General features: G+C 36.5%; 1 protein-coding gene across 2 annotated transcripts; it reads right to left on the reverse strand.

Moving 5' to 3' along the window:
- Positions 1-345: 345 nt before the first annotated feature.
- LOC128020786 (homeobox protein Meis1) lies at positions 346-19929 on the reverse strand. Of its 2 annotated transcripts, none has more exons than XM_052607499.1 (13): positions 19559-19929; positions 18351-18550; positions 17696-17834; positions 17507-17557; positions 17316-17366; positions 17054-17200; positions 14570-14675; positions 13017-13162; positions 7320-7396; positions 3675-3733; positions 2901-2987; positions 1881-1981; positions 346-1439 (listed from the first exon to the last, which is right to left on the reverse strand). In XM_052607499.1, the coding sequence occupies exons 1-12, from the start codon at positions 19568-19570 to the stop codon at positions 1920-1922; spliced, it is 1137 nt and encodes a 378-aa protein (XP_052463459.1). In that variant the 5' UTR covers positions 19571-19929; the 3' UTR covers positions 346-1439; positions 1881-1919. The 2 variants fall into 2 exon arrangements, with proteins under 2 accessions (XP_052463459.1, XP_052463448.1); XM_052607488.1 differs by having other exon boundaries at positions 348-1439; positions 2901-2990; positions 19559-19927.
- Positions 19930-20244: the final 315 nt, after the last annotated feature.

The raw sequence follows: 20244 nt of genomic DNA on the forward strand, positions 1-20244 counted from the left end.
GAATTATTTATTATTAAACTTTCAATAAAAGCAGATTTAAATAAAAGTGTTTTTGAGATGATAGAAAGATGTACCATACTGAGGTCACGTTACTAGTGTAGCTCTGTTTGAAACATTCAGAATTGCAGATTGTTTTACATACACTATTATTCAAAAGTTTATTGTCAGTCAGAGTTTTTAATGTTTTTGAAAGCAGCCTCGTCTGCTCACCATAGGTATATTTATTTGATCAAAAATACAATAAAACAGTAAAATTGTGAAATATTAATACAAATCAAAATAACTGCTTTCTATGTGAATATATTTTCAAATGTAATGTATTCCTGCAATGCAAATCAGCATCATTTCTCCAGTCTTCAGTGTCACACGGTCCTTCAGAAATCACTCTAATTTACTGATTTGCTGCTCAAGAAACATTTCCGATTATTATTAATGTTCAAAACATTTTTCAGTGTTTACTGTCACTTCTAATCAATTTAAAACTTACTGATCCCAAACCTTTGAACAGTAGTGTACTATTATTAAAATGAGTATGTACTGTACATTATAGAAAGCAGTGCACTAGTAGTTCTTTCCAAACATAGTCAATTAATTGAAGCAGACGCGCAACAAAAATGATATAAACACGTGTGTTGAGGTATGATTTTTTTTTATGTGAATAAACCCACACTCACTAAAAACCAAACACACACACACACACACACACACATAGTGTGAATATACAGCTCAGCTCACATCAGTCAAATTCAAAACAATCATTAGTACCTTTCAAAATCATTGACCGTCCAGATGCATCTGAGCACAGTAAATGATGTGTGAGAAACCTTTAGTTGCATTCATCAGGCAATACCAGCATTTATCAATCTTTCCTGTATCACGTTTGACACATCCAGCAGTTTTATATACATGTACAGCTTTGTATTGAACTGCTTTGCACAGATTAGATCGACATTAGACTCCTGTTACAGACGCCTGTGAAGTGTGACGCAGGCCTGTGGTCGGGTGACGTCGAGGTCTGACGCTGGAAAAATACTCCCGGGCTTTTGTCTGCACAATAATGACTCTTCATTTCAGGTGGCACTTGAGTTGAAACATGAGACTTTGTTTCGGCCTTTCAGGCCACTTGAAGATTCACCTGGTTCCAGGTGAAAGGTCACATGAAGGGATCTCCCGGCCCAGAGCGGCTCCAGGTGTTGAAGCATTTCTTTTTCCTGGATTGTTTTCTCTCTGTCCTGATACGGTTGATCTGCCCATCACAGGGAACACGAGTCCTGGTGGCCATCTTGAATCCGTCTGTGCCTCGTTTCGAGAGAGAAGCTGTAGGGGTTTCTTTAGGGTATTATTTGAATAAAGGCCGTTCGTGGTGGTGCAAGTCACAATCCAATTTCCGAATCCGTCCAAAAACTCCGGGTGCGTGCCTCTCGCCAAAAAGCCTGACTCTGTAATGAGAAAGAGTTGAAATCATTTATGAGGGAACAGTACTGGCGACGGCGCTGTCGCAAATCATTTCAGCCGACATTTCTATCAAAACAGCCGCTTTCATCTTTATCTTTTCCTGTGGGTTGAGACATTAACTGATTCTGATGTCATAAACTGTCTCCACTGAGTAATTAAGTGACTAGTTAATCAGGCTGCCTGGGTAATACCATGTGACGGTGGAATTATGGGATAGGGACTGCTGGTAAATTTCACAAATAAACAGCAAGCAACTCATCGAATGAACATGAAAGTTTCGTGAAACACTAGCAAAGTATTTCCTTGTGAAATATAGCGTACTGCTCTGTTTTATGACTCTGAGAAATCTTTGTAAAGGTGGGAGATGTACGAGTGTTAGCTGGGCCTGCTTCCACTGGAGGGGAATCCCTGGTGCAGTGTCGTACCTCTGCTCCGCTGTGTTCAGACAGAGGCCAGGGGTTTGTTTACATGTAGTGCCACTGACTCTCCAGCCCCATGTTCACTCCCCCAAGACCACCCAGAGCCGCTGAGAGACAGACAGACACAGACAGAGAGACTTTAATTTCTCAGCTATTATGTGTTCACTACATGTGACACTGGACTACAAAACCTTATGTCTTAAGTGTCAATTTATCGAAATTGAGATTGATACATAATCGCAACGTGGAATAAATGATCTTTCCATTGATGTATGGTTTAATAGGATTGGATAATATTTGCCCGAGATACAGCTATTTGAAAATCTGGAATCTGACGGTGCAAAAAAATAAATAAATTGCCTTTAAAGTTGTCCAAATTAATTCTAAGCAATGATTATTACTAATCAAAAATTACTTTTGATATCTTTACACCAGAAAATTTACAAAATATCTTCATGGAACATGATCTTTACTTAATATCCTAATGATTTTTGGCATAAAAGACAAATCGATAATTTTGACCCTTATATTGTATTCTTGGCTATTGCTAAAAATATACCCCAGCGACTTAAGGTTTTGTCCTCCAGGATTTACAAATAATATATTCACAAACACATCGACCAACAGCCTTGACAATGGATCTTTCGCATTTTATTTTCAAATGTTTCTGGTGAATTTTGAATAAAACTGTGCATACTTATCTAATTATTATTGATAACAATATTTGAATTATATATATATTCTGTAAATCATAATACAAATGTATGATAGTCATTAATTTTTTGCTTAAAAAATTTAATGAAATGAAAAATAATCCAAACAGGACACATTATTATTATATTGTATAATAAAAAAATCACGCTGAATACAAAAAATGTATTTTGTCTGATGCTCGATTCTTTGAAAAATATGAAATTCAAGAGAACAACGCTTATTTGAAACAGAAATCACTTAACATTAACATTTATAAATGTCTGTCCTGACACTTTTCAATTGAATGCAAATATTTAGACAGGCTTGATGTACCTGGGGGTCTGATGCCCATGTGCGACTGCCCCTCCATCACAAAACCACCCACCGGCTGACCATCAGGAGTGTACGGGCCACCGTGACCTACTGCACACACACACACTAACATGTTTACACACTTATATTACACAAAAGACAGTTAAGAAGGTCAGACATTACTACGCCAGCCGCTTCCCAGAGGAAATGTGTAAACAGATGCGATGCTAATAACACTCCCCTTTCCAGTTCCCCCAGAAAAGTTTGACAAAATGATTTCGTAAGCATCTGTTTGGATGGATGTCTTTGAGATTCATTGCAAACAGCAAGCCTTAGTCCTCACCAGACCAACATGCATCAGACTTCACCCTGAGGTGAGCGTGTGTGTGTGTGTGTGTGTGTGTGTGTGTTCATCCTGAAATACATTTTAGGGGCAGTTCATGCATGCACATGTTCTTGAGTTTAAAAATAGCACAACATATGTTTGAAGATATATGTTTGGTCCATCGTTTATCATTATTAGCATGTTTGGAAATTGTTTTAAAACGCTTGCACACTAAAAACTTGAATTTGAGCCATGGTCTTAAAAACTTGATGCTCATGGCACAAAATACAGTTTTTTTTTTAAATGTAACGCAACAGCCAATTTCATTCATCTCACAAATATTTGCACAGACCAGTAATTAAAATATAGTGCAGATGGAGCGCGAGAGCACATCCTGGATGAACGGCACTTCAGTGTGTGCTCTGAGAACTGAAAATAAAAAGATGTGGGTCAGTTTACAAGGCACTTGCCTGCGCGGTTGGACTGGTCGATCATCGGCTGGACGATTCTTCTCCTGGCGTTGATAAACCTGATGAAGCAAAGGAAAGAACAGGGGTGAAAACAGTACAAACATTTAAAAAAAAAAAACAATAAAAGCAGATTTAAGTTTTATTAGCGCTGCTGGCTTCTGTCAAAGGCAAACATCATTAAAATTATTGCTCATACTTATGATTATGGATTTGAACAAACCCAGAGTATGAAACTTTGGCGTGTAACTCATCCAGCACCGTTTGTGCTCCAGACATGAATGATTCCTCAAATCATGCAGCTTATTAAGTCTCAAATGATCAAATTCATGACTTTTGCCTGGTGGATAAGAAAATGGATGAAAACTCCAATAGACTATGGACCGAAATAACAGAGATGAGAGAGTTGTGCCAGTTAGAAACACCACATCAACCGTCCACAACATCCTATCGGTGGCAAATCTTTAGTACACTATTTTAACACAGAACATAAATAAACACGTTCCACAGACCTTCAATGCTTTCTGCATTTATTCCCATGCTACGCTTGACCTTTGACCCCCTGACTCAATGACCTCACACCCCGGGCAGCGCCGCAGCTCTGCTCTTTCTCAGCCTAAAAAATTCCCCGTGACCTCTGTCCGGCGAGTGCCAGGGCACAAGTCCACATGATTAATGAGCGCTCCGCGTCACCCCAGGTGCTTCGCTTCCATTTCAACCTTCACAAAGGAGGGGAAGTTCTACTTTTAATTCATAGGAAGTGAATTACACACGGTGTCACGGTCTGAGATGATAAAGACCATACGACATTAGAGTCATGGGTGAGGAGAAGACTGACTTTAGACTAAATGCTCACAGTATTCCATTATTGCAAAAAAAGAGGAATTTAAGGAATAAAGTCTCATTTTCAGAGAATATATGATTTATTGTTTTAAGAATAAATCTAACAAAAGTTGATAAAAAAAACACTCTTATGAAGTTTTTCTTAGAAAACTGATTTTTTTCTTAAGTATGTGATAGAAAATCGTACTGGAAGAAAGATTCTGATACAACAACAAGGATGCATTAAATCGATCAAAAGTGACAGGAAAGACATTTATAATATCACAAAATATTTATGACGAACAAATCTTGAAAAAAAATTTTCACAAAAATTTGAAGCAGCACAACTGTTTTCAGCATTAATAATGATCAGAAATGTTTCTTGAGCAGCAAATCTGAATGATTTCTGAAGGATCATGTGACACTGAAGACAGAATAATGATGCTGGAAATTCAGCTTTGATCACAAGAATAAATTAAATTAAAATAGAAAATTATTTTTAATTGTAATTTTACAATATTCTATTCAAATAAATGCCTTGGTGCACATTAAATACATAATAAATGCATCTTCTGTTTCCCAAGCATCCTACTATTCACATTACAATGTACTGTACATTGTGCATTGGATTCTTAAATACACAAAACTTTATTAAAATATATGGAGATCACATGGAAAAATAAAATTGGCAATTAAAATGTATGCTTTATAGGATGTTATGCTAAATTGTACATATAATTTTGCACATCACAGCTTGAGGAGCACAATAAAGCAGAGTAAAGCCAGAGATTAAGATGAAGAGCAGCGTCAGAGGTCCAACATTCGGAGCAGGTACTATAAACACTTTAGTGAGGTTGTTGAGGGCGAGCATCTCCCTCAGCTCCGCCCGTTAGGTGACCAATCAGAGATAAGAGCCATATACCCAGCGGGGACGGACCCGTCCCACTCTTTAAGGGGGTTAAAAGCTGACCCCTCATTGAACCCCTCTTCTCACCACGAGCCCAAGTTTACGAGCTTCATGCCTCTGCCTGTTCACTCCAAACACACACACACACACTCGTACACGGCCCAACACGCACGCCAAACACATAACAACACTACGCAGCCAGTCAAATATTTGGGGGCCCTTTCTGGTGCACAAGGGAGCAAAGAAACACATAGTACCTTCACTCCAAAATTCAACACGGAGCAAACCTGCTGACCTATATATATATTACTGTATTACTGTATACATCCAAAAATATGTAAAAGAATAAATATATTTGAGAAACATACATAAAATTATAATATACATTTATAAATAATATGACTATATTTTAAACAATACAAATATGATAATAATATAATGATAATATATTATACATAAAAAATGTTTTTAGTATATATATATATATATATATATATATATATATATATATATATATATATATATATTCACATTTCTTAAATATTTATATATTTAAATATATACTTAAAACAATTTTATTTATAAAATGCTAAAATATATATTTTTAATAAAATAATAAATTACACATAATATGTATTTTTTATGTGTGTGTGCATATGTGATATATTTTTCAACAACAAATTCAACAACAACAAAGTGTTCTTTTAGTCCGACTGTATTGTGAGTTCATTTGGAGGACAGTGTGTGTGTGTGTGTGTGTGTGTGAGAGAGAGAGATAGAGAGAGAGTGAATGTGTGTGTATGTGTGTCTCCACGTTTAAATAAACCAGTCCAGCTGTTCCCAGTGATAATTTCTGTTTAATTTGACAGCAGCTCGTTTTCACCCCTCTCGTTCCCTCATCAGTTTCTCTGCGCTCCAGAGCTGCAGACATACACACGGCACTTTCTGCGCTCTGTTTGTGTTGGGCTTTGAAGAGCACCTAATGTATTTTCACTCCGGTGATTAAAATACTAATCAGTTGTCATTTTGATTATGAAGGGCTCTGGAGGTCTAGATTTTGTTTACAGTGATGAGCCCAAAGCCAAAGACGAGAAAATGTTCGGCCAATTAAAATGTACCTCATGTAATAAAATCTGCTTTTATTAGTCACTGAAATTATTCGATGTGACGGAATAAACTTGATTACACACAGTACAAAATGTATATTTTTTAAACATTAAATAAATGTATATATATATATATATATATATATATATATATATATTTATTTTTTCAATATATTTATTTTTCAGTCAACTAGTGCTTCTCAACTGGAGGGTTACAAGGAGTGTGTGGATTATTAAAGGAATTTCTGCTTGAAAACCCCCCACAAATGCTTAAACTAACCATGTAATCGTGCATGGTTAGGATAGCAAAACAGATATGCTTATCAGCTTAAAAGTTGATATGGAGGAGAAAACGCTTCCTATATATTGCTGTTGATGGCCAAGGCTGTCAAACGCATATTTCTCTGTAAAATCTCGGCAAATACGACAGATGCAAACATGGACAGGCCGCATGTCGTGCCTAAAAACATGGACAAACCTAAGCAAGCTCAAAAAATATGATCCAGAATGCATTAAGTTAGGGTTCAGTTGCTGCAAGCGTATTCATTGTAAGTGGCAACCACAATGTGTTTTTGTGTGGTGAAAGACTGGCTGCCGAGAGCATGAAGCCATAGAAATACAAGAGACATTTAGAAACCAAACACTCAGACTATAAAAACAAGCCTGTTGAGTTTCTTTAAACTGTCTGTCTGTCTATCACAGAAATGAATACTTTCATTCAGCAAGGATGCATTGAATCGATCAAAAGTGGCAGTAAAGACAATTATAATGTTATAAAGGTTTCTATGTGAAATGAATGGTGTTTTCACTTACCAGTTGTTGACCTGCAGGATGGTGAGTCCAGTGTCCTGGGACAGCTGCCTCTTCTGTTCCTCAGACGGGTACGGGTGCTGCGAGACACATTTTTAAGATTACATTTGACATTTTATTTTTGATCGAATGAATTCAGCCTCGGTGAGCATAAGATACTTCTTTCAAAAACATTTAAAAACCATAATTATTGAAACGGCACACCAATCAATAGGACTTGAAGAATCAGGTTCCAGTTGCCATTGTTCCTCTGTTAAACTGTGACTGTATTGTCTTTGCATGTGCAGCTAAACAAATGCATTGTGTTTCTTGGCAAATAAAGCCTTAGACTCTAAAGGAAGCCCCATGCGCTCATCGGAGAGCTGCCAGCTGGGATTTAGACACCAAGCCACAAAGTAATTACAAATTGCTGTCCTGTAACCAATGGTGATGGCTTTAGCAATCACCAAAGCCTTTCTCTAGACCCAGAAGATAGGCACACAGTGACCGAGGAGGTCTCAACCTGTAATTAGACAACAACTGATCCCGGGTCAGCCATCTAAAGATTAACGAGATCTAAGAATAAAGAGGCGTGCATATTAAACTGATCCTGAAGCAGGAGTTTTACAGCAGCGACTATAAACACCTCACCCATGAACGACTCTCTCTTAACACCTGTTGCACGCTGAGAGCTCTGCTAGCAAATGGTGGGTAACTTTACGAGCGAGTGAGCCATGCTGGCTGGAGGTGTGTGTGCGTGTGTGTGTGTGTGTGTCCTGTGAAACTCAATGAAGAGTTAAAGGTGTGTGTGGGGTCATTAGCCTGTTTACAGAGGCAGTAAAACTGTTAGGGCTCTAATGATCGGTAATTCAGGGTGAACGGTATTTAAAAAGACTCTAAAACACACCCAGCTTCACCCGCTGCAGCTGTGTGTGTGTGTGTGTGTGTGTGTGTGTGATGGTCTCTGTATTGTACTCAAACACTGTGTCTAGACTTTAGACTAAACTCTACCTAAACTCTAATATACCAGTGGTTCAACGGGGAATATGGTGGGGGAAAAAAACAAAGCTAGATGCAAATAATAAAATGTAAAAATCGGTCATAGCTAATATAATACTTTTAAATATTTTGGGGCATTTACTATGTACATATATGAATGAAGATATTAAACATTAATGTATTTTACTTAAAAAAAAAAATTAATAATTGCATATATTATTTTTTTCACAAATATGTTTTTTAAAAAAAATAATAATTTTGGGGCATATATTTTTCATATTAGTATTATATATTAAATCTATAAATATATCATATTATATATTAAGTATATAAAGTGACACACTAATATTTAAACAATGTGTGTGTTCCTGTGGCTCAGTGGAAGAGTATTGCATTTGTAATGCAAAAGGTCATGGGTTCCATTCCCAGTGAACACACAAACTGGTTAAAAAAAAATGTATAGCCTGAATGCACTGTAAGTTGCTTTGGATAAACACATCTGTTAAAATGCGTGAATGTAAATGTTAACACACATAAAGTATAATAATTAAGAGCTGATACATAAATATATCTTTTATTAAATATAATTCTATATAAATACAAATTTAGATCTGAATTCTGAATTAAACATATTTGAGAATATATATATATATATATATATATATATATATATATATATATATATATATATATATATATATATATATATATATATATATTTGTATTTGTAATTTTTTTATGAATATATAATTTCATATATAAAATGTATATATTGTTATATTCCTGATTATTGTCTATCCTTTTTTTTTTTTTTTGGTATAAAATACAACTTAATAGCTACTTTTACTGAATTTAATGTAGCTGTCTCAGAGTCACCAGATCCTTCAGCTTCACAATCAGCAGGATTCTGATGGATTCAGCTGTCAGCACTCATCAGTCTCAGTATATAAACACCTTCCCATCACCACCTCAGTGTCTGCTCTTGTTGTTCACTAGCATGCATCAACTTACCTGCTGCTTACCTGCTCTACCTATACCTGTTCGTCTGATCCTTACCGTGTTGTCTGTCATCATCGTCTCTCTTCATCCCAGCACACTGTCTCAGCCTCACCATGCAAAGTGACCCACAGTGACTATTCAGCTAAATCTATGCTCAAGACTCTCAGCCATTTGATCTCACCTGTGATCATCGCTTGCTCCTCTCCTGAAGCCTGTAATCAAGCTCTATTAGATGTCATTTACCTGTGTTGTCTCCTATTGTTTGCTCACAGTAGTACTTTCTCAAACGGATAGCTTTATAGTAGCTGTACTCTAAATTACGAGTAGCTTGTTACTTGACAAGCTAATATTAAAAGTAGCTTCTCCGACACAGGTTTTCATTTTAAAAAGACGTTCCTGCAAAGACCCAGCAGGCCGACTGTGATTTTCATTAACTTTGCAGTGCATCCCAAAGTGAGCCTGACTTCAGCGTCCGACGGTTCTCCGTTTCATCTCTACGTCTCCTCCTCGCCTCCCTCCCCTCTGCGTTTACCAAAAAAGTCTGGCTGTGATGAATCACCTCTCCTTTCTTTCATTCTCCCCAGCATTTTTCTTTTCTGCATCCCTTTCTTTTCATGGGCAAGGACGGAAATTCCCTGTAGGTCTGGCAGAGCCCAGGTCCCCAGGAGGAGCTGTCAGAGCCGTAATGGATGGTGTTTTGATAACAGCGAATTCGACCCTGGAGAGACCCTGGGTGGGGGGGGGGGGACCCCAGCAGATCCATCTTCACACAACATGCCCGTGCAGTTCGGCTAAATGAAGTCTGGGGCCCTCCCCGCCCCCACTGCAGCCTCATTTTTTGGGACTGACGTTAATTGCGGCTCCCTCATTACAAACAAATGCTCCGGTGCTTCAAAGGAAAACTACGCCTGTGGAGAAACCGGCTAAAACAGTGGCATGAACAGCCTAGAAATAATACAAGCCATAAACAAAAGGCACGTACAGGTGGACGTTAAATAAGTGAAATCTCTGTATTCCCCACTGTCTCTTTCATATATGTGCAATGATGTAATTTTCATGCTTGGGTAAAAAAAAAAAAATTTGCATGAAAATGACATCATTGCACAGTGAAATCCAATACTCATTTCTTGCTAATTTTGGGCTGCTGATTCCAGAAATAGTGCTTAATTTTACTCAAGCACGCCACACTTTCTCACAAAATATGTGGCTTTTCTGCTTTCAACATTCATTTGTAAGTGGTATATATATATATATATACCATTTATATTCTAAATATTCATTCATATTTTTATGGAAAAACTGTCCGTTGCAAAGAATTTTGTTGATATTTTTGAACTAAGCATAAACAAATTAAGTAATATTAGGCCAAGTCACTTATTTTGGCCAATCAGCAGATTAAAAAATTAAAAATAATTCAAATCAGCTGATTTTTTTTCAAGGTACAGATCCAAGCCTGCATATTTTTGGGACACAAAACTTCATGCAATACAAGCAACAATGAACCGTCCAAAAAATAATAATAAACACTATATAAGTAGTCATAATGACTCATGTATTATAAAAAATGGCAGCATATGGGTCTTGGGCAACAGTAAGAATGAAGAAAATAATGACTGGGTGAACTATTCCTTTGGTCTGCGCTGCAGCAGAATTAAAGGGTAATCAGTGAGCGGAGGTCACATTTATGACTGACAAGCACGAATATGGAGATTGGAAATGATCAGAGCCTGGGAAGAAGGGGCAGGGTGGAAAACATGTGAATTAAGCTTTGCTTGTGCTTCTCGCTTTTCTAAACTTCAAACAGAAGGATGCAGTAATGTCTGCGATGGCGCTGCATTGTGTTTGTGTGGCTGCTGGAGCTGAATGGATCAGGCAACTGTACGGGAATAAAGGTTGGGGGCGCGTTCTTTTACACCCATGACCTTTGACCCCCTAATGATCTCAGGGAATGTTGTAATGTCATCTATCTGCATGCTAACCACCTTATTCGGCGCCTGAAGGAAAGCCCTCAGTTCTAGAATCCACAGTCTGTTTCATTATTTGCCTCCAAATCACAGTGAAGAGTGTTTAGGTGTTTGTGTGCCGCTACAAAATATCTTTACAATAGTGTTATAAATATGTACTATTACCCTGCGACTGTCATATAAATATATTAACACCTCTTGGACTCTATTCATTTTTTTATTTTATTTTTCCAGCATGTGCATATTGTATTGACTCCTCTGTGAGGGATATTTGTGATTCTGCCTATTTGTAAAATTTAAGTATTTGATTTTATTTACCGTTCAGTGGTTTTGGATGAGTTTGGGACTTTTTCTGAATGTAAGAAGAACAGAAAAAAAGTTTAATTTATGAAATATTATTTAAATTCTAAACAACTAAGTTATACGTGCATATATATTACAATGTAATTTATTCCTGTGATCAAAGCTGAATTTTCAGCATCATAACTCTTCAGTCTTCAACACATGAAACATAAATCTTTTGAAATGTTATAAATGTCTTTACTGTCACTTTTGAACAATTTACTGCATCCTTACTAAATCAAAGTATACATTTCTTTAATGAATATATAAATAAAAATAAATAAATCTTATTGAGCCCAGACTTTTGAATCAATATAGCAAATATATATATATATATATACACACACACACACACACACACACACACACACATATATATATATATATATATATATATATATATATATATATATATATATATATATATATATATATATATATATATATATTTCAAGTATACAAAGATGGCCCCAATTTTTTTTCTACCAATATTTTCATATATATATATATTTTTTTTAAATATAAATGTATATTTTAAAATAATTTAATATGTATATTTTGATTAAAATATATGCAGTGATTACAGTCAAGCACATGTTTCAGTAATATGAAAGCAAAAAAAAAAAAACTTCTAAAATTGCTCAGGCAGCTTTGTATTTTTCTGCTTCACATCTGCTGTCAAGAAGGGAACAAACTACCCACTAATTACCCAATCCAAATCACAGCCTTTATGTGGGATGCATTTGAGCTAGTGTTTATGAGGCAGTGCTATTTGTTTGGAAGGAGATTCAACAAGTTTCCAAATGAGAGAGGAGCAAAACGAAGATTCAGAAATGTCTGTTCAATTCTCTGAAAGCAGTATCACTGATTATATATTCAAGACTAGAGGGGGAGGGGGAGGGGCTCTGAGTCGTACCCGCCCACTTTACCATGAAAACCATTAACACACTGTACACATGACAACAGTAAGGAACCCTGCCTGTGTTTCATCCCAATATATTGTTACACTGCTCATTAGTGCATCTTTCTGTGTGTGTGTGTGTGTGTGTGTGTGTGTGTGTTTGTGTGTGTGTGTTCACTAACTACCCTCCAGGCACTGTGGGAGCGTCACTGAGCTTGAAATAATGTAGCCGTGCAGGTACAGACACGCCACATGAGCTTCTTGTCTTGTTCTGTGCATCTATAAGCTGTTTTATAGGTTTATATACATATACATACATATATACATGCATTTAACTTGGACTACTTTCATTATCGTCAATGTAGTTGAGTAACTATTTCTGAAAGCTGTAATTATTCCATTTACATTGACGTTGCAAACATTTTAATTACTTTTGGCCTTGGTTCAGCCCATCTGGTTTGGTTTTGATAAGAGCTTGATTTGTGTTATCATTGGGAAAGCAGAGAGGTGTTTTACCGTGAGGTTCTGGAACAGCCATGCCCTCATGATGTTGGTTGCCACTTTGGGAAAAATGCCTCTTTTCTTGTTGTTCTTCCTCTCTTTATCAGGGTCTTCCTCTTCTCCTGTGCTTGGAGAGGCAACACTCTGATCCAGAAAGTCACCTGGAGAAAAGAAAACAATTACAGGTTTAACAGATTTGAGTGACAGTGTCCAGATCATTTTTTTATATATATATTTGCATTGGCTGCATTTTGCTTTTTCACATTTTCAGATCATTTAAAAGGGCGTTCATAAACCTTCTAATGAATGCAAATGCACATTTAGATTGATGTTGTTGTTTTTTTCTATTAAAGTACATCAGAAGTACTTCGTTTTCATTCATCATAACTTGAGCATGACGCTGTGAATGTCTTTCAGCACAACAGAATAATCACATTATTTTCTATTATGCTTTTATTATAAATAATAACAATTATAAAACAGTAACTTTCAAAGCTAGAAATGTCCTCCTTTGTGAAAATTACCATTTATTGTAAATAACAAGAAAGAAACCCACATTGTTTCAAACTTGTTGTCATGTCAGACAGAAAAAAAAAACTGCACTGTGAAAAGTATTAACCTGCAGCTGTTGGTATAAATCAGGATAATTCAATGATGTTCAACCATATTTTTGACCTGAATAAAAGCAGTTAATTTAGATGTTACCAAAAACTGACATAAAAAGTAAAAATGCATGGCCCCTTTAAATTCAGTCTAAAAACAAGCAAACTACAAAATGCATAACAAATGTTTCCAGTATAAAATATCTTAACCGTTAACTAGCTAAAAGCATACAGGCTCTTTACTTTTATGCATTAAAAAATGCAATGAAAATAAAATGTTAGCTATTTTTGAAAACAAACTTGACATAAAAAAGGAAAAAGGTTTGACATGGCCCCTAAAATAAAGAAAATCCTCATGCAAATGTTACAGTTTTCCTAAAAGCCTATTGGCAGCCCTTTAGGTTTATGCATCAGAGTCAAGCAAATGTTTACAGTATAAACAACGCTCCAGGACAGACTCAGGCTTCATTGTGATCATTGAACTGTGTGTTTGTCTGTCTGTTGTTTCTCTTTCTCAGGTAGTGAGATATTCTGTCCGAGCCAGACTCACAGCTGCTGCGCTGAGGCACAGCGAACAAAACACACACACACACACACACACACACACACACACAGATGCGGTGCTCTGGGAAGTATGTACTCTGGTTTTATTGGCCATGGTTGGTGCTCAGAGCAGAGGAGCCAAGAGAAGAGTCTTTATATCCATCATGCACCATTTCCTGTCCAACACACATCCACACACACACACAAGCGGCTGCAGTTATTTAGGAGCAGTCTACCGGTGTGTGTACTTGCATGTTTGTGTGTGCGTGTGTGTATGTATGTCTGAGACCCCTGTGGTGGTGCTAAAGTGTAAATGTATGCTAGAGATGACAAACCTGCAGCAGATCTGTTTCACTTGGCACATAGCAAGACCTTCGCAAACACTGGTGTGTGTATCTGTAGCGTGGCGTGTGAGTGTGTTACCGTGCTCGCTGCTGTTGTCTCCATTGTGTGAGCCGTGGCGTCTGCCACCGGCTGCAGGAGCCTCAGAAGAATGAACAGATGCAGCGTCGTCCTCCCTCCAGAACGCCTAGAGAGAGACGGACGGAGAGAGAGACAGGTAGACAAAGTAATAAGCTGCGGTCAGCATAATATAGGATTGGTTAAGTACAGTATAGCAGTGCATACCAGAGGCGTGCTGTAAGGAGTAATACAGAACACATGCTGCAAGAGCAAACAGTTGAAAAGCTCTACAGACTGCTGTATATAAACACACGTGCGCGTGCACGCACAAACATCTGCGCAGAAGTTATAAGACAAACAAACGCACTCACATACACGCACAGGATATTTTGAAAACCCATCTTGTTGGCTTCAACCGACCGAATGAAGCGGATGGATACGGGCCGGGATGCTGATTGGTCAATTGAGCATTTGAACTGTGCTAAAATACATAATATAATATAACAGCTATGACGTGAAACACCTGTGCATCTGGCCAGTGTGTATATGACACATACTGTAGAGACTAAATATGAACGCTACATGTCAGCGGAAAAACTGAATATTTATTATGTTGTAAAGATGCAATCTGATCAGTGTGTTGCTTTTAACTGACACTAAACCTAGAGAGAAATGTCTTAACCATGCGTTGGCAACCGTTCACAAACAAGTGATAAGAACAAGACAGATTAATATTAGACAAGACCGTGGCTAGTTGTCACATTTTTGACTCCAATCATTATTTCTTATAGAGGCATTATTCAATAGATTCAATGTCTATATACAGTATATATACATATACAGTATATATATATATATATATATATATATATATATATATATATATATATATATATATATATATATACAGTACACACACATATACACACATACACACAAAGACATACTATATATATATATATATATATATATATATATATATATATATATATATATATATAACATTTTTTTTTTTTACATTAAAGTATCTTATATCTGCATTCTGAATTGCATGTTATTATTGCATGTTTATTCAGTTATGAGTTGTTTAGGAAAGAAAATGCTTCAAAATTTGGACAAGCTCTAGTGCCAATTGTTCACAGAATAGCTACATAGTTTGTTCTACTCAGAATAATACTTTTCATGAAAAAGGAGATGTTCAGCATCACTGCACAATAAGGAGACACTATCTTGCGACACGCTTACAATAAATCAATATTTTCAACCAGACAAACACAATCCCTAACATTTCAAAACTGCACCATTAAGAGAGATGCACTGCGAGTTATCCTCACATGACACACAATTCACAGAGAACAACAAACATATGTGCAGACAATGCAGTAAACAGACAAACCATGCCTCAGTGATTTGCACACACAGCACACTTAGCAGTGTTAATGAACTCTGATGGATTATTTACACATCATTAACACTTCCCAAGTTTGCTGCATTTATATATATATTCTGAAATAACAACATATATTTATATGTTTTTTTATAAGTAGGCATTTTAAATCCTTGAACTTTAGTGACCATAGTTCAGATGTTTAACACCAACAGTTAGGAAGACTTGTTATCTAAAACATTTTGATTATACTTCTCCCCATGCAATAGAAATTAGAAGAATGGGAGTTTTAATTAACCTGCTTTATAAAATCAAAAATGTCTTTTTAATCTCTTTAAAAATGTAAGGTGAAAGGTTTGTTCATGTTTCTCTGTCAGTATTCAAATGAGCAACATATAATCTGAATTATCATATGATCTGTAATCATTTTGTGGGATTTAATCAAGCATGACACTATAATGTGAATGGTTACGTTTCATTTAACCACAAAAGAGCAAAATTGTTTCATTATAAAATGACAGAAGATTGATTATCTGCTGTTATTTAATATATATGAGGGGGACAAATAGTCTGTGGCGTATTGTATCACGTGAAACAGGAGTTTCAGGCCTCCCCCACAAAAACAATCTCTCCAGATAGTGTTTCAAGTTTACTTTGTTACTGTATTCGAATGGCTGACAACACTGAAATTATACATTAAAACTATATTAACCTATTACAGAGAGAGTATATTTTAAGTGCCTTAAGGTTTGCTGCTGTTTTATTTGTTTAGTTTTCTAAGGTAAAAAATTTAATTTTTAAATGCACAAATATTCAAAATAATTTCTCAAAGAATCTGCATGCATAATAAATATATAAACAAATTACAAAAACGCTTAAAATAGGTTTCACATCAGCTGCCCATTTGTTGGGAAAAAAATAACTTTTCACAGCACAGAACTCATATATACCTATATATATATATATTATATTATTTATGGTTTATGTAAGCGTCTACTAAACTTTTAATATAACAAGTAAATTAACTTTTTCTTTACAGGGACTGTATATAGCAAGAATATACAGCACTGCCTGTTCAAAAGCATAGAGAAGCAGACAGACTTGAGCTAAGGACTTGCCGGGTCTGTCCCGCCTGGAGTGCGTGTAAATTCTTCTCCATCAGATCTGGATCCCCCCTCTTTATCATCCACCATCAGATCAGTGGGCATCTTTCCCTTCAGACAGCTGATGTAGCGGTGACAGAAATTGTCACACAGCTCGTGCACCTACGACAAGGACACATTTATCATCAATGATCGGCCAATATGTTATTTGCATGTATAGGCCTACGTCACTCATAATAATAAAAGGCTAATAATAAAAAATAGGTAAAAGTCCAACCTTCTCTAGTTCGAGCAGATGAAATCGTAACACTTGTATGGCTTGAATCATCTAAAATAAAACGACACATCACATCACAAAAAATGTTTTGTGATTATAGTTTCATTTTATCCAGCAATAAGAATGAAACTGTTTAAGGGAAAAATACTAGAAATTGATTTTAAAAGATTTCAAACCACAGGGCGACCTACCAAATTATCCAAGTCTGGATTCGACGAGAAGAAAGGTTTTTCTGCTCTTATCTGAAATTAAAAAATAGCGCTCGTGTCGTTAGTGCATAATAACGAGGCACGAAGAATAACTCGGACTGCGTTGTTGGTTGCTTATATCAGAAGGCCTGCAGTTTTTTATTGTTGTATTAAAGCATTGCTAGACCTGACCTGCTTTGAAAATACTGTGATATCTTCGTCAAAGGATTCAGACGAGCAGACGTCTCCGGTCACTCCGCTTTCTCTCGGAGTACAAGTCGCTAATTCACATTTTTCGAAAACTAGTGCAAGCAGAGGAAAGAGAGGGTGCCTGAAAAACAAAAACACATTTGGTGGAGTTTATAGCCTTTTTGTGGCGAAAATAACGATTTGCCTCAAGCACAGGACATTCAGGCTCGAGGCCCTGTCTTTCTCTCAACTTTTTCAATAACAATGAAATGAAATATAGGCCTATATTATTATGTAAAAAAATAAAATAAAATAAAAAAAGGTTTATTTTTTATTTTTAGGCTTTATGCACCAATTATGGTTGTGACAAACGAAGTTCATTCTGGCATTGCTATCGTTAAAAACTGATGATGATAGGAGGGAAATAAAAGTTAATTTTCGAAAAATGAAATAAAATAAAAATAAAAATCCCACTGTCTACAAATAAACATTTCCACTAATACCAGTATTTCAGCATAACAAAGTAGCCTAGTCAAACAGAACATCGTAAAATAATAGCAAAAAATAACTAATTTATTTTTACTTTTAAATTCTACCCAACAGTTTAACTCCTCTTCGTAACAAAAATATACAGGGCTTTAGGCTAGTAATTACATACCCGTAAATTGCGTCTTTATCCCGTTTTAGCGCGTCGTTAACGGGCGACGGGGCACCGGGAGCCGCGGGGTGCGCGTACTGGTGAAGCGGCAGGCCGTGACTCACGTGCACCGCCTGCATCGCTCTGGCCGCGTGAGGATCCCCGTACATCGGAGACGGGATCCCGACCGCATCCATTCCGTAATGGACCAGATCCTCGAACTGAGCAGATGCAAAATGTGAAAGTTAAAACTCAGACTCTGTTGTGTACACATCTTGCAAATGTAGATATACCAGCAGCCAAGGGAGCATGAGCGAGGAACAAAGCTCGTATTTGTTTAAAAGGTAATACATTGAGCATCACAAGCTAATTAACGAAATAGGCTCCACGACAATAGTTTCAACCTTCAAACAAATTAATTACATTTGGATCAGTTCTAATTTCCAGGCTCTGTGTGGCTCTAAATGTGCCAGAACGCACAACGGAAAATATGAATGTGTTGCCATTAGAATACCTACCTTAAAATATTTTCAACACGTTTTACATTTTTAAAAACATGGAAATTTTAAATTCACATCTTTTGTCAAATTCAAATTAAGGCTATAACTTGAAATTACCGTGATATAACAAACCAATATTCGGCCAAAACGATTTAATAAATAAAAATAAAACTGAGTTTTCTTGTTTACGGCATATTACAAATTAACTAGAAATGCATAATATAATTTAGAATTAAAAAGAAGCACTGTTTTAACTGCGTGTAAAAATGATTACTGCAATTACAATCGATGTTTTATAATATTAAATCAGTCTCGGATAAGTAGGCTATCCAACGAGAGAAATATGAGTTATGAACAGGCTGTAAGCATCAAATTACGCTTTTGCCTGTCAGCTATATATGGAATTAGTTGAGATAATAATTGCAAAATAATAATAATAATAAAAAAAACATAAGCCTATTTGAATTAAAAATATATAAATATAATAATAAGTAATGGTTTTAAGACGGAAATGAAAAATGGAGTGCTATGAAAAAAAAAAGGATTTTGGATTGGTTTCACTTGTTGCTGTGTGTATTCCAAAATAAATTTGGTGTTTAAACGCACACATCGTTCATCCGAGGAATTAAAGGGCATCTGACTGTAATTATGTCCATTATCAGCGTCTAAGGTAGAATTAGTCTTGACGGCCACGTTTGAGTGTTTTCTGTTGCGGAGGTTTTTACGCACCCGTTGCGCCATGAGGACTCCGTATCACCGACTCCCTGCTCTCGACGCGTCCGGATCTCCGTGCAGCGAGCCCGGGGAATCAAAACTCTCCCGAACACCCAGCTCAAGTGCCCGTGATGAACAATAACATCGTAATTCACCCAAATACTCCTGGTCAGCTTTCACAACAAACGCAACGCTGTCTATCAGCAAGTAAAAAATCCAGATCTCGACGCTCCGAAATAACCAAAGTGCGCTTCGGATGTCTGCTGTGTTCTTCTATTGCCAATCGAAGATTTGTAGCCAAAGGGTGAAAAGGCAAACTCCATTCGGGTCTTTGATCGCTTGGCTGGTTTATTCTTAATGCAATAACACCTCTATGAGATGTGAGGAGCGTGGAGAGGGAGGACGACGAGGAGGAGGAGGAGAGGGCATTTGGACTTCTTAAAGGAGACGTAAGAGGGAGACCAATGCTAACCCGTGCGTAAAGAGCGCACAACTGTATTCCGAGCATGCAGGCCACTGGAAAAATACAGTATATCGTTAAAAAAAAAACAAATATATATTTTTTTCATTCTTTTTTTATACTTGGACCAACAGTAAGGTAACCAACAGTCTGAAAGTACAAGGTAACAGATGACCAGTTTAGATTTACTAGTGGCAAAGACCAGCTAAAAACCAGTTCGTGTCCCAATACTATATGGAAT

This window comes from Carassius gibelio, chromosome A1, assembly GCF_023724105.1.
Source record: "Carassius gibelio isolate Cgi1373 ecotype wild population from Czech Republic chromosome A1, carGib1.2-hapl.c, whole genome shotgun sequence".
In the NCBI taxonomy this organism is placed as follows: Eukaryota; Metazoa; Chordata; class Actinopteri; order Cypriniformes; family Cyprinidae; genus Carassius; species Carassius gibelio.

Coding starts and splice junctions, on each gene's coding strand:
- LOC128020786 (XM_052607488.1), bottom strand. Junction 17,558..17,695: donor TCACAGTATTTTCAAAGCAG/GTCAGGTCTAGC, acceptor TTTTAATTTCAG/ATAAGAGCAGAAAAACCTTT. Junction 13,163..14,569: donor AGACAACAGCAGCGAGCACG/GTAACACACTCA, acceptor TCTTTTCTCCAG/GTGACTTTCTGGATCAGAGT.